Genomic DNA, 20,564 nt, shown 5'->3' with positions numbered 1-20,564 from the left:
GCGTATGAACATGATTTCAGATAAGCAAAAATTGTCAGCTTGACAAAAAAACGAACTTGGATATCAAAATATGTGAACATAACTCTGGATAACAAAAGTGTGCGTGTGATTTCAAATCATAACAAATCTGTGAGTTAAGCATGGAAACTTTCTTTTCTATCAACAGAGGTGGCAAATCCAGGTCCAGAAAGTAAAAAGCCTTCCACAGTTTGGCTTTAGCCCCAAGTGCTAGCTAGCGAGCTTTAGCCCCAAGTGCTAGCTAGCTAGCGAGCTCCCTAGCTTCGTGGGTGCTCGATCGTTTACCTGCTAGGGAGCTCGCTAGCTTAGCACCCATGGAGCTCACTAGCTAGCTCCTGGAGCTAAAGCCAACCCGTGGAAGGGCTTTTACTTTCTGGACCTGGATTTGCCACCTCCGGTTATCAAATGCATTTTTGGCAACCAAATGTAGATGGTTTTAGATTCGGATGGTTTTTACATCATTTTTGATAACAAAACGTTCCGAATGAACAGAACGAGCATGAGAAATATTGCGAGCACAAATTTTGATAACAAAAACTCATTGAATGCGAGTTTAGATGACAAAATCTTTTGCATGACTTTTGTTCATTGGCTAACCTCCATGTGACACGTTTCGATTTTTTTGCTCGTTTTGAATGACCGTAAATTTGTAAGCAGGACTTTTTGTTAACAATCACGTATTGCGCAACCACCGTGTTTGTACTTCCACTGTGTGCGTCTTCTTTGTTGTCCATCTCCTTTTAAGCGCCGGGACCCTGATTTTGGCCTTTTTGCCTGTTTTGATTTTGCCTTCTTCATTCCCTGTTGTTTTTGTTTTGTTTGTCATGTTTGCCGTTTATTTGTGCACGTGGCCGTCAGAGAACTGACGCTACTGTTCAGTCACCTCCAGCGGCAGCGGAACGCCACCAAGAAGGCGCCGCCGCCACCGTACAGCGTCAACTTCAACCACGCGCCGCTGTCAGGGCTGCGGCCCTACAGCGCCCCCTATATGTCGGGGGACAGGTACGCACCTTGCACCGCTGCCCACGTGACAGGGACACACACGCACACACACACACAAACACACAAACACACACAGCCGAGCTCGTGTGTTGCCGTGCGTCTAACAGCGATTTAACCCATTAACTGTTGTTTACACTGCAAAAACTCTGCTTTAAAAAAATAAATAAAATATGCGAAATGTAATCAAATGAGGAATAATTAATAGAAAGTAAAATGATCTGCCAAGAGAATAGTAAAATTGGGCAAACAATTTTATAATTTTTTTTTTATTTTAGATTTTATTACTGGTTATGAGTAAGTTCAGAAAAAATGATTATGAATGATAGGTGTAGTATATAATTTAAATGTATTTAAGATGTTATGAATTGACTTGAATTAAATTACTATCATTCATTCATTTAAAAATTTGAATTTATTTTCTACAGATTGTTTAATTTTTACATTTTTTTCTGCTATTGGCAGATAATTTTGCTGAAATAAAAATATTCCTCATTTCTGCCCTTTTGTTGTCTAATCCCACTTTTTTTTTGCAGTGTATAACCAGCTGTACCCTGCAAAAAGTGAATTGAGTTCATTTGAGATCTTGAATGTTGGTTCAGTTTTTGCAGTGTCGCTGCGTGTCTCCATCTTTCGTGTTCATCTTCATCCTCATCATCCTCATCCTCACCGCTTTTCACTCTTCTTCCCCTTTTTTCTCTTTGTGGCCACCATCATGACCCCCACCCAATCGCACCCCTTCCCGTCGTTGTCCTCAGGAGGCCCGAAGCGCCGCGCAGGTTTGTGCTTCACGTCATCGGCCTCCATTTTGGGGGCGCCGGCCGGGCCTCGGCGCTTTCTGCTTGCCTAACTTCCTGAAGATTAGCCGCTATCGTTTTTAGCGTGTTTGGAGGAATTGTTGATGTTGAAGTTGACGGATATACTCTTAAGGTGTACTGCATGATCCCCCCCCCCCCACTTTCCCACTCCCCCCGCTGGTCAAAAAGTGAAGCCAAAAACTGTGTGCAGTCATTGGACAAAATATTAGGTACACCTGGAGGAGAGCGCCAATGGAGGAGTTCAATAATTGAAAACAAATCAAATATATATTTTTTGGGGGAAAAAGGTTTAGTATATTATATAATTGAAATTGTGCTGATGATTTTGATTAATAACGCTAGTTAATATCAATTGGTATGGTGCAGGTGTACCTAATAAAGTGGCCAATCAGTGTACATTTGGCAGTTTTATGGCTATTTGGACTATTGAGACCCCCCCCCCCCCCCAGTCCCTCATGTGCCTCCTCACCTGCCCCCCACCCCCTTACTACTCCTCCTCCTCCTCCTCCAACCTAACTGATCGCCCCCCCCCACACACACACACACTAACACCCACCCACCGTTCCTCACCCTCTCTGCCTTGTGTGTCTCCTCCTCCAGTCAAGTCCTCGCTAAAAAGCGCGGTCTCTTCCGGATTCATGCCGGACGCAAGCAGAGGTATTCACGCGGCTTGTGCATCACCTTTGACCTTTGACCTTGAATCGCCTTGCCTGTTGCACCCTTTCGGCGGGCCCGAGCTGTCAGTCATCGTTTATGGAGAAAATCGAGCTTGAATGTCGGAATGCTGATTTGACTGATTAATCAATTCACTTTTTAGTTATATATATATATTTAAAAATAGATGAATACATACGATTAAACAAATAAATCAAAAATCACAAGAACATTAAATAGTACAGTTAATAAATAAGAAATATTTAATAATAAATTAAATAACCAGTTTAACACTATTACTGTATTAATAAATAAATATATATATATATATATATATATATATATATATATATATATATATATACACACACTTTTGTTACATAATGTAATGATTTATTTTAAAAAGTACTAAATTTTAATCACAATCTCAGATTTTATTTATATTTTCATTTTTTTGTAATTATTAATTGTATACACTTTTTACAGTAAATTACAGTTTTAAAAAATATTTCATTCATTTTGCTAAATTTTATTCATTACAATAATAGATCCTGAGATTATTATTATTTTTATTGTATAGCATTGTTGGCACATTCATTTCAATGAAAAATATTATACTATTTTAAAAATAGTTATTACATTAAATTACAGTTCTTTTTTGATTGCATGTTTTTGATATAAAAAATAAAAAAAAGACTGCAAATAATTCTCTCAACTTTTGCACAATTCCACCAAATTGACGTGATTGTCGGTGGTCCGAATTTGTTCATCTGAAATGTGTTGTGAGATGTTTTGTGATCCGACTTTGCTTTGCGTGGGCGCTCGCCGCCGCAGCTCATAAAAAGGGAACAAAAAAGAAAGCGTGGAAAGGTTCAAGGCATAGAACGCATGTGCTGACCCCGCGCCGGAAGTCGGCCATGTTTTTTTTTACCAGCGTGACGAGTCCAGCATGTCTCATGGGAAGTCGGCCTGCCGCATGAATCATTCAGCATGCCTCACTTTTCTTTCTTTATTATTTACCAGCTCTTAAGTGCGCTAATGTTTCTCTTTGCATGGACATTTTGCCGCCAAAAATCATCTCAAGCTCCACCAGGCACACGAGCACACAAATGCTGCAAGTAACACAAACATTTCTATGTTGCGTTGGGACACACCTCGAAATAAACTTCACATGTTCCGGTAGGCTTTTTGCTTGACTTGTACAGGTTGTAAAATGAGTTGCTGATTTTATATGGGGGGGAAAAATCGGAAAAAAATGACTTGAGAGAACAAACATTGGAATAAGACTGAAAAAAAAAAGGTGTAAGTGGAAAAAAAATTGCATGTTATGTAGAGCCTTGTAAATCATAATATTAAGATGGAAAATAATTTTATGTTAAAATTAATAGCAAAGAAAATGATTTTATATTTAAGGTTAAAAAATGTAATTTCACATATATACGTCGTTATGTGGAAGTAAGTTTGAGGATAAAACAAAACAAAAAATGTTATGTTTAAAAAGCATGAAAAAATATGTATAGTCATCATAAAATAGTTTTACTTTTTACTAGTTTACATGAAAACGGAATATAAAGTTTTTTTTTAAAACCACAAAAAGCGAGCATTTGAACAGGGGTGTGTGGACTTTTTATAAGGACGTACCTGCATTTGTGTTGCCGTGTACTGAAACCCGGCTCGCTGACTTTGGCAGCCCACTGGCGACAATTCCACACACACAAAGAGTATATCATGCTTTCATCCAATAAGATGGAAAAATGTGGCGACTTTGGCTTTTTGTTGACGACGTTATTTCCAATCGTGCGTGGCCGTTTTTGTGCGTGCGCACTTTGAAGTCCATTTGGATGCTTAATCTCTCGGGTGATGCGATTAAAAGAGCGTGTCTTTTATTCTGAGGGCGTTTCCCAGCATCTGCTGAGTCGGGCATGGTTCGTGTTGCCGTGGCAACACTTGATTTTGATGATGTGAAGCTGAGTTGCTTATTTGGTTCGCAGCGTTCCCACTTTGGAATCCAACCCTTGCATCGCTTTTATTAGCGGCACGGATGTTCGCAAAAACATTTGTGAGCTGGAACGAAAAATTTGAAAATAGTTGCATTTCTTTTTTTTAAATGTATTTTAAGTTGAACTTTAACTGTACTATTTAGTTATTTTTAATTAATTTACACACAGGATGTAATTTATTTATATATATATATATAACTTTTTTTTGGGGGGGGGGCAATATGTTCTATGCAGCCCCGCTAGTCTAAATACGGTATTCTGTTTAATAATATTGTTAGTGGAATATGAGTTGGGCAGCAAAATGCAGCCGTTTTTATCCATCTCAGAGGGCGGCCATTTTGCTACTTGCTGTCGGCTGAAGATGACGTCGCAGTTGCTCAGGTCTCAGGTGACACCCAATCGCAGCTCAGCTTCAGAAAGCAGGTGAGCTGTGATTGGCCGTTGCTCGAGCCGAGCAACTGTGATGTCGTCAGCGAGTGGCAAAATGGCCGCCCCTTGAGATGGATAAAAATGGCTGGATTTGTCGACGAAAGATGACATGGCGTCCTTCCCCTGTCGGTCAGCAGCAGCAAACTGGGCTTCCGGGACCGGATCCGGATGAACAACTCCCGCTCGGCGCAGGTGATCCGGAACAAGGCGTCGCCCCAAGCGCCCGCCGGCCCGGGCGTCAAGCGCTCGCCCAGCCAGGAGAACGTCCCCGAGGCGGCCAGTCCCGGCAAGGTGCAGAAGAGCTGGAGCTTCAACGACCGCACGCGCTTCCGGACCTCGCTGCGGCTCAAAGCCAGGCCTCCTGTGGACGGTACGCCGCCAATTGACCATCCTTGCCACCTGGGTTCCACGCGACCCAATTGTGGGCTTGTGTCCCCAGTGGAGGGTCTGGGCGAGGACAGCGTGGAGGACAGAGGCTACTGCGACGTGGCCATGGACGAGGTCATTCCCGCCGTCAAGACGCTCATACGAGCCGTCAGGTGAGTTGGATGCACGAGAAGGATTCACTTCTGATGAGGGAAAATCCCGGAAACTGATTTCAGTCCAGATCGAATCCAAATTGTGTTTGCACTATCGAAAGGATCCCTTTCAAAATGTCAGTCAACATAAAATTCTGACGTACGTCAAACTGATTTCAATCTGGATCAGATCCAGATTATGCCTTTACACTAGCCAAAGCGAATCCAGTTTCTCATTAAATCTCAGTCGGTTATTCTGCTATTATGAATATCAATATGCTCGTCAACAGCGCACCTCAAATACCTTGTTCAAGTCAACTCATTTGTTTACGTTCTCACGAGTTCTATTAATTGCGGAAAAAGTGGACATATGAATTGTAACAACTGACTGATGTGTTCATGTGATTTTTCTACAAAATGTTTCCTTTACGTTTTGGTGATGGAGGGTTTTGAACAGGCTGAATGCTATCAAATGTTGCATACTTGCATGAGTCTTGTTTGTCCTTGGGGGAGGTCTTCCGCCGTTCTCGCCCACCGTCCGTTTTTTTGTGGCATTCTCGCTTCCCGCCATGCGATGTGATGCTCTTGCAGTATATTTGCTGCCTCTGTGAGAACCAGCTGGCCGGCGTGTGTTAAATTTCAAAGCGTCGGCAGGTAAACGAGCGACGGCGCTTGGGGGAGCGCATCAGTCGCCAAAAGCTGCCATTTGCTGAATCGCAAAATACATCTAGAGAGAAATTAAAAAGCAAGCGATCACATTGATGCGCACAAGCAAGAGGTTCGCTCGTCGTTGTTTTGACACCACTTCCTGTTTACGCGTTTGGTGAATGTCACATTTGCATGTTGATGTTGTCATCAAAGTGGTGCAATGAAATTCAAACTCATTTCAAATCTGGATCTGATCCGGATTGCGTTTACACAAAAAATACATTGACACTTACACTGTATCACGACATAACTCACCATGTTTAAATCCTGATCCGATCTAGGTTGTGTGTTTCAGACATTTATAACGTATGGTCTTGGCTAAATCCTTATCAGATGTGAACAAAGCTCACCATTTGTATGCAACATCCGAAGATGAACCTCGAAGTGATCCATATTGTGTTCACACTCACCATGTTGAGACATCTGCAAAACGTTAGTGAGAAGCTGTGATGTCAAACCAGTTTCTATCCGATCTAATCCAGATCCGGGCAGCTCCGGTTTATGTCTGTCAAATCGTGTCAGATGTGAACAAAGCTCAATAACGCATTTAGATCCAGATTTGATCCAGGTTGTGTATCTTTGGTCAGGGTGGGAAGCAGCGATGTCAAACCAATTTGAATCCAGATTGTGTGTTTACACTGACCATTTTCAGACACCTTTTATATCCGTCCAATTTCATGCAATCAGGTTGTAAGAAGCCGCTCATATGTAGGCTATTAATAGCTCAAGTTTAATCAAGTACACCATTTTTTTCCCCAAATCGTTTTTTTACCTTGCAAACCTGTTCATTAGGATCTTCAGTTAACAGCTGTGATGGCGCATCCCATTTAGCGGCGCCGGCTGACGCCGCTTCCCGACTTGCTGAAGCAGCAAATCCCGATAAGCCAAATGTCTCATCTTCATCCTCATCATCACAATATACGCGCACGCGTTGCTCTTTTTTGACGGGCCTGTTTGCGAACGATAAGGTCATTGGATCCTGTAATTAATCTTACACGGCGGGGCTTTTATTGTTTAATTGCGAGCGTCGGTACGGCAGGAAGCCACCGACCGATGCTTGTGTTTCTCTGTTTTGTGTGCGCGTCGGCAGGATTGTGAAATTCCTGGTGGCCAAGAGAAAGTTCAAGGAGACGCTGCGTCCGTACGACGTGAAGGACGTGATCGAGCAGTACTCGGCGGGTCACCTGGACATGCTGGGCCGCATCAAGAGCCTGCAGATGCGGTAGGACCAGCATCACAGTCATGATGAAACGATGAGGCGTTTGAGCGTGTGGCGTCCCGCGGACCAGGGTGGACCAGATCATCGGGCGAGGCGCCGTCCAGCCCGACAAGAAGGCGCGGCCGGAAAAGGGCGAGAAGACGCCGCCGGAACTGGACTCTCTGGATGAGCTGAGCATGATGGGACGCGTGGTCAAAGTGGAGAAGCAGGTACACTTGTCACAGGGCAACAAGTCACACTATTTGATATGGCATTTAATTACTATTGCGATGACATCACACACAGTCGTCACATGATTGATTATATTTGAATGTGTTGCTAAAACCGAAATGACGTAGAAGACCATAAATACATATATTTTTAACTGCAGGTTTCAAATCTATTAAACACCTTACTTCAAATAAACCATTTTAATGGTATAAAGACTTAATTTATTTGCATGTGGTAAAAGCACCGTACCTCAAATAAATGTCTGACACTCATTCAAGAAATATATTAACAAAGTATTATGAATGTGTTTATGAAATTATTTCAAAAATGTATTTTTGAAATTAAAGGCCTTTCCTCCAATTGACGCGTTATCTCAAATAAACACCTGCAACTCTCTGCAGTTGATTAGAATCCCCAGACAGGATAGAACTATTTAGTCACACAAATGCCATGTGTGACGGGGGGGGGAAACACCCTACCTCAAATGAACATCTGGTCGTCTTTGCAGTTGAGTAAATAAACACCCTCAGCAACTCTTTGAAGAAATATTTCAAGCAAGTATCATTATTTATTTGGAGAAGAGATTTTCTTACCTGGTTAAATAAAGGAATGAATGAATTTATATTATTAAGTCTCATCATCAATTCCTTACTTCCAATAAATACCTGGCACTCTCCACATGCAACTCCATTCGAGAAATATTCCAAACCCGTATTTATGGGGGGGGGGGGGGTCGAGGGAATGTATATTTTTGAAATGTAAGGTTTCTTCTCTAATGAAGCCCCCCCCTTACCTCAAATAAAGACTCGGTACTCTCTGCAGTTGCTCAGCACTCGCCTAAATGATCACAAGAACTGTTTTGAATATCGAAAATGTGGAAAGGCAAAAACTATTTCAGGAAGTATTTTAACCAAGTCATGATCTAATATGTGTCGTCGTTCAAATGAAAAGGTTTCCTTTCTATGAAAAAATAAATGCCTGCTGCTTTCTGCATCTGAGAGATGAACACTCTACGCCATCATTTCAGGAAATATTTGACTCCTATAAACAGCGTATGTATCATTCTTTTGTACGCGAGGGGACAAAATGGACGCCTTCCCCCGACTAAAGGTCTGCTGTGCTGCCGTTGCAGATTCAGTCTATCGAGAACAAGATTGACCTGCTGCTCAACTTGTACTCGTCGTGCCTGAAGAAAGGCTCGTCCTCGCAGCTGACGCTGTCCTCGCTGCGGCCGGATGGCGAGCTCACGTCCGACTACCACAGCCCCACCGACCAAAGAGACCTCTTCCCCTCCGCCAACACGCTCTCGCACTCCCCCAGCGCCACCTTGGACTCCTAGCCCGCCCTCCAGAAGGGCCACCCACGCACGCCCCTTGAGGATTAGCACTAGCTTGTAAAATACGAATCCCATCCAGTCCCCTTCAGGTACACTGAATAGAAAGCGCACAGGTACCTTTTCAAGGGTATCAAAAGAAAGGTACTGGGCATGGGTGAGTACCGATACCAGGTAATGGCCTTTTTTCAAGGTATTGGCTACTCGATACCAGCCACCTATTCCTTAGGAATAACAAAATCTGAAAAAGTCATCCTTGCCAGTAGTTGGTGCACCGTAATAGAAGTATTGGTACTCGGTATTGGAGAGTACAAAAAAAAAAAAACATTTTTTTTTTTTTAGGATACTGTGATGAATGTAAGGCTCTTAGCCCACATGCAAAAAAAAAAAAGAAAAAGAAAAAAAACATCACTCCCTGTTTGGCATCGTGCACGCCGGAGCCATGTTTACGTATTTGCGGCATTACGAGACGCGACTGGACGCGACTGGACGCGACCGGACGCAGCGTCGTCAAGAACAAACTTGCATGTGGTAGCAGACGGTAGAAGATGCGCCTTCGGAGACGTGCGCCTTCTGTCGCACTGCCGCCATCTTCTCCAAGATTAGATTCCTCTAGTGTCGATATGGCTTGTAAAAAGGAAGGAAATATTTCAAAAGAAAACCTTTTTTTTAACAGTAGAAGCACAAATGGACTACACCTGCACTTTTAAGTTCCGAGATCCAATCAAATAACGAAATCAATCAATCAATCAAAATGATTTCAATTAATTGCCATGTTTTTCCTGCTAATATCTTGCTTATTTGACGTTTAGATTTTTTATCAAATAAAATAATGTGAAAATAAAATAATCAAATACAGAATGCATTTCTTTTTGCCTTTAGTGCTCAAATTTTCAACACCTTAACTTAAATAAAATCTCCAGTAAATAAACACTCCTTCCCCAGAAACAATTTCTGAAGTATTTTAATGAATGCATGCGTGAAAAGCAATCAACACATTACCCTAAATAACCACCTGGTATTTGCCATAATTCAGTGAATTCTCACTCCCTGCAACTATTACAAGAAATATTGAAGTGGAGTCTCGTTTTTAATATTGAATGTGGAAACACGAATAAAACGTGATTTATTTTGCTAATCTGGTAAACACCTTTTTTTTCTGCATTCAAGCAAATAAATGAACCCAGTAACTATTCCAGCTATATTTCAATTTTCTTTATTCATACTAAATTATTATTTTTTGCATTTTTCCTTTCTGATAAACACCTTACCTCACATAAATCCCTGAAGTTGAGTAAATAAAAACCTGCTTTTATTTCAGGAATCAAGGCAGGATTATTTCATTGGATCTCGCAATGTTATTGCACAGGTGTGCCTCTTGAAACGAACCTCACCAATCCTAACCCACCATGCATGGCGCAACTACCTCTGGGGCCACTAGAGGGCGCTAAAAGCGTGCAAGAGCGAGCGTTTGCTTGACTGAATGCATTTGCATGTCTCTCTCTTTCGTTTTTTCTTTCTTTCTTCTTTCTCTGCACGTTCTCTCGGTCATGACATCACCTCCCCCACACCGACTTGCCGCCATTTTGACATTCCAGCTCTGCGCAGTCCTTCCAATAGCAATCACACACACTGAAGAAAGCAATAAAATGCTAAGCTAGCAATGCTAAGCTACACTCCGACAGTCTTCCACCTCCTTCCAGCGATGTAGCCGATTCCCGCACTTGATGACGATGATGATGATGATGATGATGTCGTGCGTCTGCCGAGAGTAGAAGTAGCTGACGTGACTAACTTATTAATTTATTTGTTTCAATAAAAGATCTTTAGACTGTATGCTGTCCAAGCTCTCATTTGTTAAAAAGTTTGCTGAATGTGACTTTGCCGGATGGACATCATGACAGGACGCACGGAAATCAAAACGGGACCGATGCTGTGAAACACGCTGGTCGTCGGCCATTTTGGTTTAAAGTTGCTGTTTTTGTTTGTGTCTTTTCACTCCTCCAAGGGAATCCACCTGATTCGCACCAGATTTTCCGTGGCTAAACTAGACGAATGTGCAATGTGTGCTTGTGAAATGTCGTGAGTTTTCATTTTAGAATGTGAGAGCAGTTTGGCAACAACGCAAGTCGACGCACGGGGAAAAAAGGATTTATGAATGTGAGTACTGTTTTCATTCCTTTACTTTTAATTACCAAAAACATATGCTAATTATTTTTAGCATTAACTCGGCAGACTTTTAAGGCTACGCTGTGGTTGTTTTAAACAAACGAAGTGTCATTATCTTTGTTTTGTGTTTTGAAGTGAACTTAAGCTGGGAGTGGCATTATTTTATTTTTTATTTTTTAAAGAAAAAAACAATAGTTCACTATTGCACTCAAGTTTGATCTCCACAAGTGTGACAGTGTACCTAATATTTTGTCCTGTGAGTGTTGTCGCCATCTGAGACCGTTGAGTGTCAACAGCTGTTATAACACACAAATGCAGAGGAAGAGAAATTACAATCAAATCGGTGACTTGACAAGCTCAACTATAAAGTTTGCTCATCAGTGTGAGATCACTGAACTTGATTGTCTCTTGTAGGATCACCTGGCTGGATGGCGACGTAAGTCTGATTACAAGGCTGACCACCAGAGGGCGCCATCGGACGCTTTATTGCAGCCCCCAGGTGGGTGGGATCCGGTTTGTGAGCCATCCGTTTGGTTTTCCGTTCCCTCGCTCTCAGATGTCACTTGAAATGATCACGTGGCTAAGTGCTGGAATATTTTTTTTTTTAAATTGAATTTGAATGGCAATTATCAACATGATGTCATCACCTGAAATGATCAGATTTGATTCCATCCCCGAGTCTGCTCTTTGTCTGCAACAGCGTCAATGAATGGTCTCTGTTGTGTTTGTATAATTATCAAAAAATATTCCAAATGAGACGGGAAAAAATGCCATATAAATAATTGTGTCCATTACTAACAATTTGAAATGGTTTCATACCCCAAAATTACTTGACTATTTTCTTACTTTGAATATTTTTATTATTAGTTTCACAGCGAAATTTCCGTTTATTTGTTTGTGTTGGATTAATTTGGGTCAATTTGAACGACAACATAACAGGTGTTTTTTTTGGACTCAAGTGTTTTTGTTTGTTTTTTAACATTTTGACTTACAGTAATTTTCATTTCTGGAGGAGCGTGAATGCTGAGGTGAAAAATAACTGCCCTCAAAAGAAAGTTGAAATGTGAGGTCAAGTTTCCAATTGATTTCTTTTTCAGTCTTCTGATGTAAGTGAGCAGCAAATGAGGCAAAAAGTGTGCAGGTACTTTTCAGGACATTTTCACTGACATTCCCTTAAAGGTTCATGTCCAGTTCAGGCGTACGGTAAATAACAACAAAACGTAGTCTCTGCGCCCTCCGAAGCATAACATCAAAAGTATTTCAGGTCTGAAGAATCCCCTTCATTTTGTTGTGTCTCCCTCCAAATCGTTGTTTATTTTGCCTTTGCACACGCGCCGATAGCGTATCTCAAGTATTCCGGGAATGCGAGCGGCGACACGCAAGGGAGAGAGGGAGAGCCTTTGCTTTGACGGATGATACTCGTGCATTCCTTACCTTTGAACAGACAAAGACATGCCTGTTGTTGAAAAATGATTACGTGGAAGAAAAAAAACTCACTGGCTAACCATAATCCATTTTCAAAAATAGTAAAAATAAAAGCGCCGGACTTTTGCCCTGCTACGATTGGCTGGTCTTGGGGAAAGGGTGTGTGTGTGGGGGGGGGCTTAGCAAATATAAAAGCCTGCGACACAATCGCCATTTTGTTCCCATAAATTCATCCTTAGCAACACTTTCCATTCAACTCTTGACATTTCCGCCTCCTCCTTCAAATGTGAACGGTTTGTCCCGTCGCCACGGTGACGGTCTCGGTCACGTGACAGCCGACGTCTCCGCAGGAATTCCAACGCTTGGCCGAAAGGACAAACGAACCTAGCGGATGTCTTCTGACAGCACCGGCGTGTTTTTAGACTTAAGATGCCAAATGACATAAAAAGGTCTGCCGAGTTGTCCTCATTTTGGCAAACGTGCTTTTGCTCTCAAATTAGCATGACAAAAAAAATGAGTCCGAGCAGCTTATCACTTGGTAACGTTTGACTACAAGTGACTGAGTAACAAGTCACACGAGTGGAACGCAACAACATTTGGCTTCAACAACAATCAAATAGGTGTTGAGGCGTTAGCGAGAGTTTGTCGACGTCCTGGCTCGGTTTGTCCTTTTGAAGGTGAGAAAACGTGTTAGGTCGTATTGACAAGCAGAAGATAAGCCAGTGGTGGTTGGCAGGTATCGAGTGCGGGTCTTAAGACCACCCGCTGTCCCTCCCTGTGGGACGCCACATTGGATGGATGAAGGGGCCGACATTGGGGAAACACCACCTGAGGTCTATTGATCGTTGTCTGAGCGGGATCCATATCTTTACTCGTTCAAATTTGAAATGTCTTTTGTTGTTGTTGTTGTTGTTTTTTTACACTTTTTAAAAGACAATTTCTATTTTGTCTTTTTGTTCGCCCTGCCATAGATTCAAAAATGATTCATCATCCACGTGAACCAGGAAGTGGCCTGTTACTTATTTCAATCAACTTTCTAGATTAATATGTCACCTTGTTGCGACACTACACTGACTTTTGTCCAAATTAATTTGCTGACAAGCAACATTTATTTTTTTTTGTCCTTTTCAGACAAAATTTCAATGACTGATGATGACGCATCTGTCGCGTCTGCTGTCGGCAACAATAGGGATTGTGAAATTGGAGCTTTCACAATCAATATGATTCGAAGGTGACAGACAGGCGTCCAGTCAAATGGCGACAAATCAAGTCAAGACAAAGCAAAGCTAGCGAGACGCATTTTTGTGGTGGGAACATCTTCCGCCATCTTTTCGAGCAAACGTGAACATAAGGGCAGAGGTGGCAAAAGTTGTTTTGTCTCGGAGATAAGGCCGTGTTTTCTTTACCACAAATGTGAGAGCGACAATAGCAAGAGCGGACAACGTATCGTTATCGCATATGTTGTATAGTTTCTCCTAAAAATAAAAAAATACTGCGATGTTACCATCGTTTTGCAAGAGTTTCCCGCCTCTGGAGGATCGTGTTCTTCTTTGACATGCAGTTGTTTTTGATTGGTCGCCAGTGAAGAGCAGCAAATTCCTTCCCAAACGTCTGCGCTTCTCATCAGCGTTGTTGTTGTTGCGCACGCCTCTCAGACCCATAAACACGGAGGAAGCCTGTTGTTGTCGTCGCTCTCGCTATCACAATGTCCTTGGAACGCCGTTCCTCGGAAACGGGAGCGAGGATCGGCCCCCCGCCCTCAAAGCATTATGGGAGTATTGATGAAAAGAAGGATTGTTCCGCCGCAATCGTGCGCTCGTGCGGCCCACGCGGACTGACGGCCGGGCCTCATCGTTGCTACATGCTTACATGGACCTCTGCCAAGGCCAAAAACTCTTTATTGCTTAACTTCTGCTCATTGATTTTTGGACTGTACCATTTTCAAAACTAGCCAAAATAATCTCTTTGAAATATTCCTTAAGAATAAGTTTTGTCATCATCATCATTGATGATGTCATCACAAACCCCTACTGGGAACAGTGGAAATAAATACAAATTAAAATATTGATTGAAACGCTGTAAAAAAATAAATAATACTTGTTGGAAAAAAAATACCCGACAAAATATTTTTTTAAAACTTAATTCAGCATACAGTATAGGAAAAAAAAAAAAAATATATATATATATATAGCACATTGAGTATTTTTTTCATTATTATATTCAATTTTTTCCACCTATGCTTCCTGGCATGTGGCCTTTTATAGAAATAAATTTAAAATTTAAGTAAATACGGCCAATGTAAATATCATTGTTAGTTTATATTTTAAGTTAACAGTCAGACTATTTTTTGTTCTTACCAGGGTAATAAAAAAATAAATGTAGATTAACAATCATCAAGGTGATGGGAATTTTCCCAAAACGTTTAAAAAAATATTTAAAAAAAGACAGGCAATGATGTTATCAGGCAAACGAAATGTCGTTCCCTGCACTATAAAGCTTTCCATGAACTGTCACGGTAGACAAGAATTAAATACGACTAAAATCGTTAGCCTAATAGCGTAGCATATGTCATATTTTTATTAACAGAAAAAAAAATTCAACAACTAAGTCCAGTTGCCTCAATTCCAATTTTGAGGATAACAATTATTTAAATTTTGAATGTGACAGTAATTTAAAATTGACATAGGCCATTATGCCATTTGGCTAACAATGTTGTATGTTGGAACATCCTGCATACCTTAGCCGCGTGTCATATGTTAACACAATTCTGGGAAAAGACCATCAGCAGCAAATGCTGATGTTTAATTTCATCGTTTGCTTTCACGCCAGTCAGCGTATGGAACGTCTTACGACACTCCTTCGCCTACACTTCTTGTGAAAATGTCCGTGATTCACTTCCACTCTCAATTGGCGCATGAGTCAGCCGTTCATCAGCCGCCTCGTTCGATGGGAGACGGCTGGACGGACGGGGAGGGCGCGGGGGTCTCTCACCCGAGGCTTCTTACTCATGCGCACAATCGCACGCTTGTGCGATTATCGTCAGTATAGAATCACGTGCCAAATGTTACGCGGCTAACGGGAAGGTAAACGGCAGGTATAATTATCATTGGAGGGTGACGGGGATGGGTGAAATGATAACGTTGTTTGAAATCTCAACTTGTTACCCCCGCTGTAAAAACAATCTGTAAAACAATGTATGCTATTATTAGCTCAAAATGCTAACATTATTCTACTGCTGTGAGGACTAAAAGTTATACATCCATAAACTTAATTATTTAAGTCACCAGCCACAATTGTTGTCTGCTCTCAGGTAAACAATCTATATGTATTATATGTAAAAATAAATAATAATTAGCCAAGGCGCTAGCGAGGTTAGCTAGCTTAGTCAACTGGCTTCACTTTGCCTTTTTGCTGACTATTTTTTGCACGTTTAATGTTTCTTTTGTCTCCACAACATTCGAGGACTCCCCCCATCCTTCGCCCCAGTAACCCTCCTGCTGTGCCCCAATTATTGATCCAACCTTCAGCTTATTGATCGAGGGGGTTCCCCGTAGGTCCACACAACAGCTGGGGCGGGCGGGGGCGGGGGCACCACCATGTTAACCTTTCTGTCACCTCTATAATATACTGTATGCAAAATCGATTTTGAAATGCTCAGTAAGCAGCAGAACAACGCCACAGGGCAAATGATGTGAAATATGACTGATAAGTGCATAACATTTATGATGATAATGGCCTTTTTCACCAATAATGTTGTTTTTAGACACAGTTCTGTCTTTTAACTCAAAGCAAAGCCCACAAATAAAAATAAAAAAAACCCGACTGAGCTAACTAATGCTAATCTGCTAGCTGCATTTCAAAATGCCCATAATGTTGCCCATAGAAAGTTTACAGGGTGACAGTATGGCCAAAATGACTAAAAGCAATCAGATGAGAGCAAATGTATCAGCGTGTTGAATAATATGTGAAGTTATATGGCTACGTAGCCAAGCTAATTTAGCATTAGCTACAGTGGTTGTCGATTAGCCACCTAGCTTCGGCCTTTTTGGAATAGTACCTTGAATTAGAGGGCGAAAAGTGGGTGTGCACTTTAAAATGTTTTTATTGTTGTACATTTACACTTATTTATTACATTGACATTTATTGTGGGACTGCTGAAAGCAGCACATTTTAATCTCCACCCTAGAAAATCCCCAGATTTTTCCGCAAAAATGCGGTAAAAAAAATGAGGTATCAAACGATGCGGCTCGATCTGACTCAGTGCGGCATTACTTTTCTAGGAATTCCGAGTTACCATGGCGACGCAATTCCCAAAAAAAGTCCCATAGGAAATGAATGGAGAAAGGGGGAACAAATTACAGATCAAGCACCTTTTTCCAAGACACGCTGCGCGCGCATACATTAACCGACCGATATGAATTTTAGCTCATTTTGTAGCAATTTTTCCCATCTTTAGCAATCTTTTTTTAAGGAATGAAAGCTCTCCCCCCTGTGCGGGTTCAAAGACAGTGAGTAAAATAGCCTTCTTACATTGGTGTCTATTGCAAGAGTGAAGCAATTAACCTTAGAGTGACGGCAACCCAAAAAATCTGTTTCCAAAAGTTTCACTTCAACTCGTCACCATGGCCACAATCTTCGCTCACTAGACATCAAATTCTCACATTTTGTAGTGACAAGTCTCTTCTTTCAGACAAACTAACTTTTATTTGGCTAAGGTGTCATTTAGTACCTTTATTTTCACTTTAAGCGAGGAGAAGTCGGACTAACTCGCTTATCTTTTCCATGTTAAATTCGCCTCCTTTTTCCTCTTCATTTTGGATAAATCATAAGTTTTCAACCTGCTCTCATTTGGTCATTTTTCATCCGATTAAAAAAAATGAGAACATGCTCGTGTTCCCCAAACCCTTGCCGTTCTAACGAACCATTTCTTGAATCTGTATCTTAAACCGTTAAGTCGTGAGAGGCTTTTGTTCCAGGTGTGCGTCTCTCATACAATATCAATGAAATGTGGGTGCGTGACGTCTCCAAGTCAAATGTGTGTGCGTGAAAGTGCATTTTTCTTAAAGGGACAGTGAGATACTTTTAGTTGATGTTGATTATGGTTAACTTCCACATTTCTTGACCGATTCCAGTCGTTTAAATTTTAAACTGTTCAGCTCATTTACAAGAGCAGTCCCATTCAAAATTTCCGCGGGAATTTTTCTAGTTAAATCTTGTTCTATTACATTATTCTCCTGCCCTTCCTTTTTTTTTTTTTGATGCGGACTTGGAATCCATTTTAGCACTGGATTTGTTCGTTCATACATTAATGTAAGCCTTAATCAGGATATGCAAAGATTTTCGGACACAAAAGAAATTCTTTCTAGTTCAAATAGATGATGTAACATAATCAGAGAATTTTCTAGTTTCCTGGTGATGTAATACAGGTTTAGGCCACCAGATGGTGCCGTTTCTGCCACAAGTTCTCTGGTTTACCATTTGACCTTCCAAGTGAGAGCAGACGGAATGCTGCTGCTGTTTTCTAGCCGAGTGACTTCAAAACAAACAAACGCGTGCAGTCTCGGATAAGGACAAGTGATAGCAAAGCTGTGGCAGTGAAGGGAAACTGAGAAAAAGGGAAAGTGCACGTCCGCGGCGAAAGATTAGGCAGGCGGCGAAGCAGGGCCGCAGTGGAGTGCGAGGGGGGTCATGGGGGCGTGGCTATCCCTGCTGCCTGCTGCCTGCCTGTATATAGAGAACACTCAAGTGCAGCTCCAAACATCCTCTGAGAAACACGCACACAGAAAAAGAGCAAAGACCAGAAGTTTCTTCATACTTTTACTTTTGGATTACAAAGAAAGAAGTTTGATTTCTGCAATAAGGTAACGTGACAAGTGCAGGACGTATATTTGTCTTTCTTGACATGTTGCACTGATTCACTTTTTATTGACTGTTTGTGAATTTAGAGACACTTTCAATTGTTACATAAAATCAGGTTGACCACTTCCAGGACTTAAAATGCTTCAAGAGGTGTGTTAGGTTTGGGATCAAGTGATTTCAAGTTTGCTGTCTGACTGCTTGCTGTCATCAAACAAAATCACATGAAATATCATCAGAACTGGCATGTTATAAAGCTGATTTCCTCTCATTTAATGGCCGTCAAAAAACCTAAAATCTCCACTAAATTCACATTTCCCTAAAACACCAAAGTCTGTAATTATCTTTAGTATTTCATAAGAGTAATTGAACATTTTATTTGACATATTTTTGTCTTTGCCTTTGTGGGACCAGCTGACCAGAAATAGTTGAACTAAAATGTTTTCATTATAATTATTTCTTCTTTTTTTTTAATACAAATATTTTAAAAAGTCAGCTTTAGAACTTGTTTTCCTGAATTCTTTATCACAGCTGTCAGGTGCAAGGAAAAACTTGCCAGATGACCTTGACTGTGCTTCAACCGGCTTTATATAATGTACGCATCTACAGCAGTTACACTTTAAATTTGTATTTCTTTGTGTGTGTGTGTGTGTGTGTGTAATATTGTGTTGTGCCTGACCACAATACAATCTAAACCTGCGCTAAATATCTTCCACTTCCACACTGAAATGTATTTTGTAGTCAAGTGCCATTTTTTTCAAACAAGACGTTGGTTCTATGTAAGAATGTCTGAGTCATCACATGTACTGTACATTGTGACTCAAAGTCCATGCGGGGTCAGAGGTAACATTGGCGCAATAAAAGCTAATTGCTCTGTCCCAAATACTTACAGGAACACGGTACATACTGTCAACAGCAGCAAGACTAGGCAGCAGCCTTGTAAGTAAGTATGTACATTATAAACATACGGCTGCCACTTTCTGTAGGCGTAAAAAGCAGGATTACAGAGGATGACATTCAATCAAACAAAAACTAGGCTGTGCTGAAATACTTCCTGTTTCCATTCTTTCAAATGTGCCCCATCTTTAAGTGTGCTGCCATCTAGTGATCTATAGTGGAATTACATTCAATATAAGCAAGAGTATTCTGTTTATTATAATAACATTGACTCATTTATTACATGACCTCAGGCTACATTTGATCTGGCAGCATATCGAGGCTAATTTGCATATTGTTTTGCCACTATTTTATTTGACTTTCAGGTTTTCGCTCATTTGCAAGGATAAGAGTTTCTCATAGTTTTTTTTCTCTCACCGTGGCTCTGTGAATTGAACACCTCGGTGGGTGTTTTATTGCACCGCTGCTGCTGCAACAAAACATTTGCGTAAAGAAAGAGTGGCCCTTCCCATCCCATAATACCAAACGTGTGTTTGTGTGTGTGCGTGTGTGTGTGCGCGTGCGCGTGCGTACAAACGACAACAAAAGGCGCAGTCATGCAGAAAACAGCGCAGCAAAGATCTTTTCCGGAGCTTGACTTCACTCGGGGGTGGGGCCTCCCATTGTGTCCTATGATCTGATTGGATCATTAATGATGCTATTTATGTAAGCAGCAGGCCAAGTGTGCCATACATTGTCACTTTTTGGGATGGGCGGGGCCACATGGGAACTAACGGTACACGGGAAATGAACACTTAACTCAATGTGCGCGTTTTTCATCGATGACACCTCAATGGCGGACATGTTGGGGGTCATTTACAATAATAATGACATGCAGTGGCACTCAGTGTGGTCCAAAATCTATTATTATTATTATTATTACTTGTGTGACCAGTGATATGCATTCTCCCTCTAGTGGTACCTGAAAGTGAGTCCATTGAGTTGTGTCGTTTTGAACTTCCTAGTGTTGCTAGGCAGAATTGGTGGACCGTATCCATTTGCGCCTCATTGGTTAAGGACACTAACTACTACTACTCATACTGTTTCATGGCTTAAAAAGTTTGTAACATTAGTTACTTTTGCACAATTAAATTGCAAAGAATGTTAGCGTGTGTTCATTTGCGATATTGACATTCAGTAAATGCTAGTTTTGTTAGCATGTCTATGGCCTTTTGCATTGTGTGTTAGCATTAAGCTAGACTATTGAATGGTTGTTTTTTATGCACAAATACTTGTAAAGGAAGCAATACTTGCATCCAAATCCGAACACAA

General features: G+C 41.2%; 2 protein-coding genes across 7 annotated transcripts in view; both read left to right on the top strand.

Annotated features, from left to right (window-relative positions):
- The window catches only part of kcnq4 (potassium voltage-gated channel subfamily Q member 4), a 29,309-nt gene extending 18,567 nt beyond the window's left edge, over positions 1 to 10,742 (top strand). Inside the window, exons 9-16 of one of the 4 annotated variants that reach the window (XM_077548058.1) lie at positions 877 to 1,020; positions 1,776 to 1,796; positions 2,436 to 2,492; positions 5,056 to 5,288; positions 5,358 to 5,457; positions 7,235 to 7,366; positions 7,434 to 7,572; positions 8,706 to 10,742. In XM_077548058.1, coding sequence (XP_077404184.1) covers positions 877 to 1,020; positions 1,776 to 1,796; positions 2,436 to 2,492; positions 5,056 to 5,288; positions 5,358 to 5,457; positions 7,235 to 7,366; positions 7,434 to 7,572; positions 8,706 to 8,912 — 1,033 coding nt within the window. In that variant the 3' untranslated portion in view covers positions 8,913 to 10,742. Of the gene's footprint in view, positions 1 to 876; positions 1,021 to 1,775; positions 1,797 to 2,435; positions 2,493 to 5,052; positions 5,289 to 5,357; positions 5,458 to 7,234; positions 7,367 to 7,433; positions 7,573 to 8,705 lie in introns of all 4 variants that reach the window. The other 3 variants (XM_077548061.1, XM_077548059.1, XM_077548060.1) reach the window with 3 other exon arrangements.
- Positions 10,743 to 10,862: 120 nt separating this feature from the next.
- The window catches only part of tinagl1 (tubulointerstitial nephritis antigen-like 1), a 28,366-nt gene continuing 18,664 nt past the window's right edge, over positions 10,863 to 20,564 (top strand). Inside the window, exons 1-2 of one of the 3 annotated variants that reach the window (XR_013288778.1) lie at positions 10,863 to 11,066; positions 11,490 to 11,574. The gene's annotated coding sequence lies outside the window, so the exon portion shown is untranslated. Of the gene's footprint in view, positions 11,067 to 11,489; positions 11,575 to 18,251; positions 18,362 to 20,564 lie in introns of those variants that run through there. The other 2 variants (XM_077548062.1, XM_077548064.1) reach the window with 2 other exon arrangements.

This window comes from Vanacampus margaritifer, chromosome 17, assembly GCF_051991255.1.
Source record: "Vanacampus margaritifer isolate UIUO_Vmar chromosome 17, RoL_Vmar_1.0, whole genome shotgun sequence".
Lineage (NCBI taxonomy): Eukaryota > Metazoa > Chordata > Actinopteri > Syngnathiformes > Syngnathidae > Vanacampus > Vanacampus margaritifer.
The sequence above is the reverse complement of the archived record's forward strand: the minus strand, read 5'-3'. Positions and strand labels throughout refer to the sequence as shown.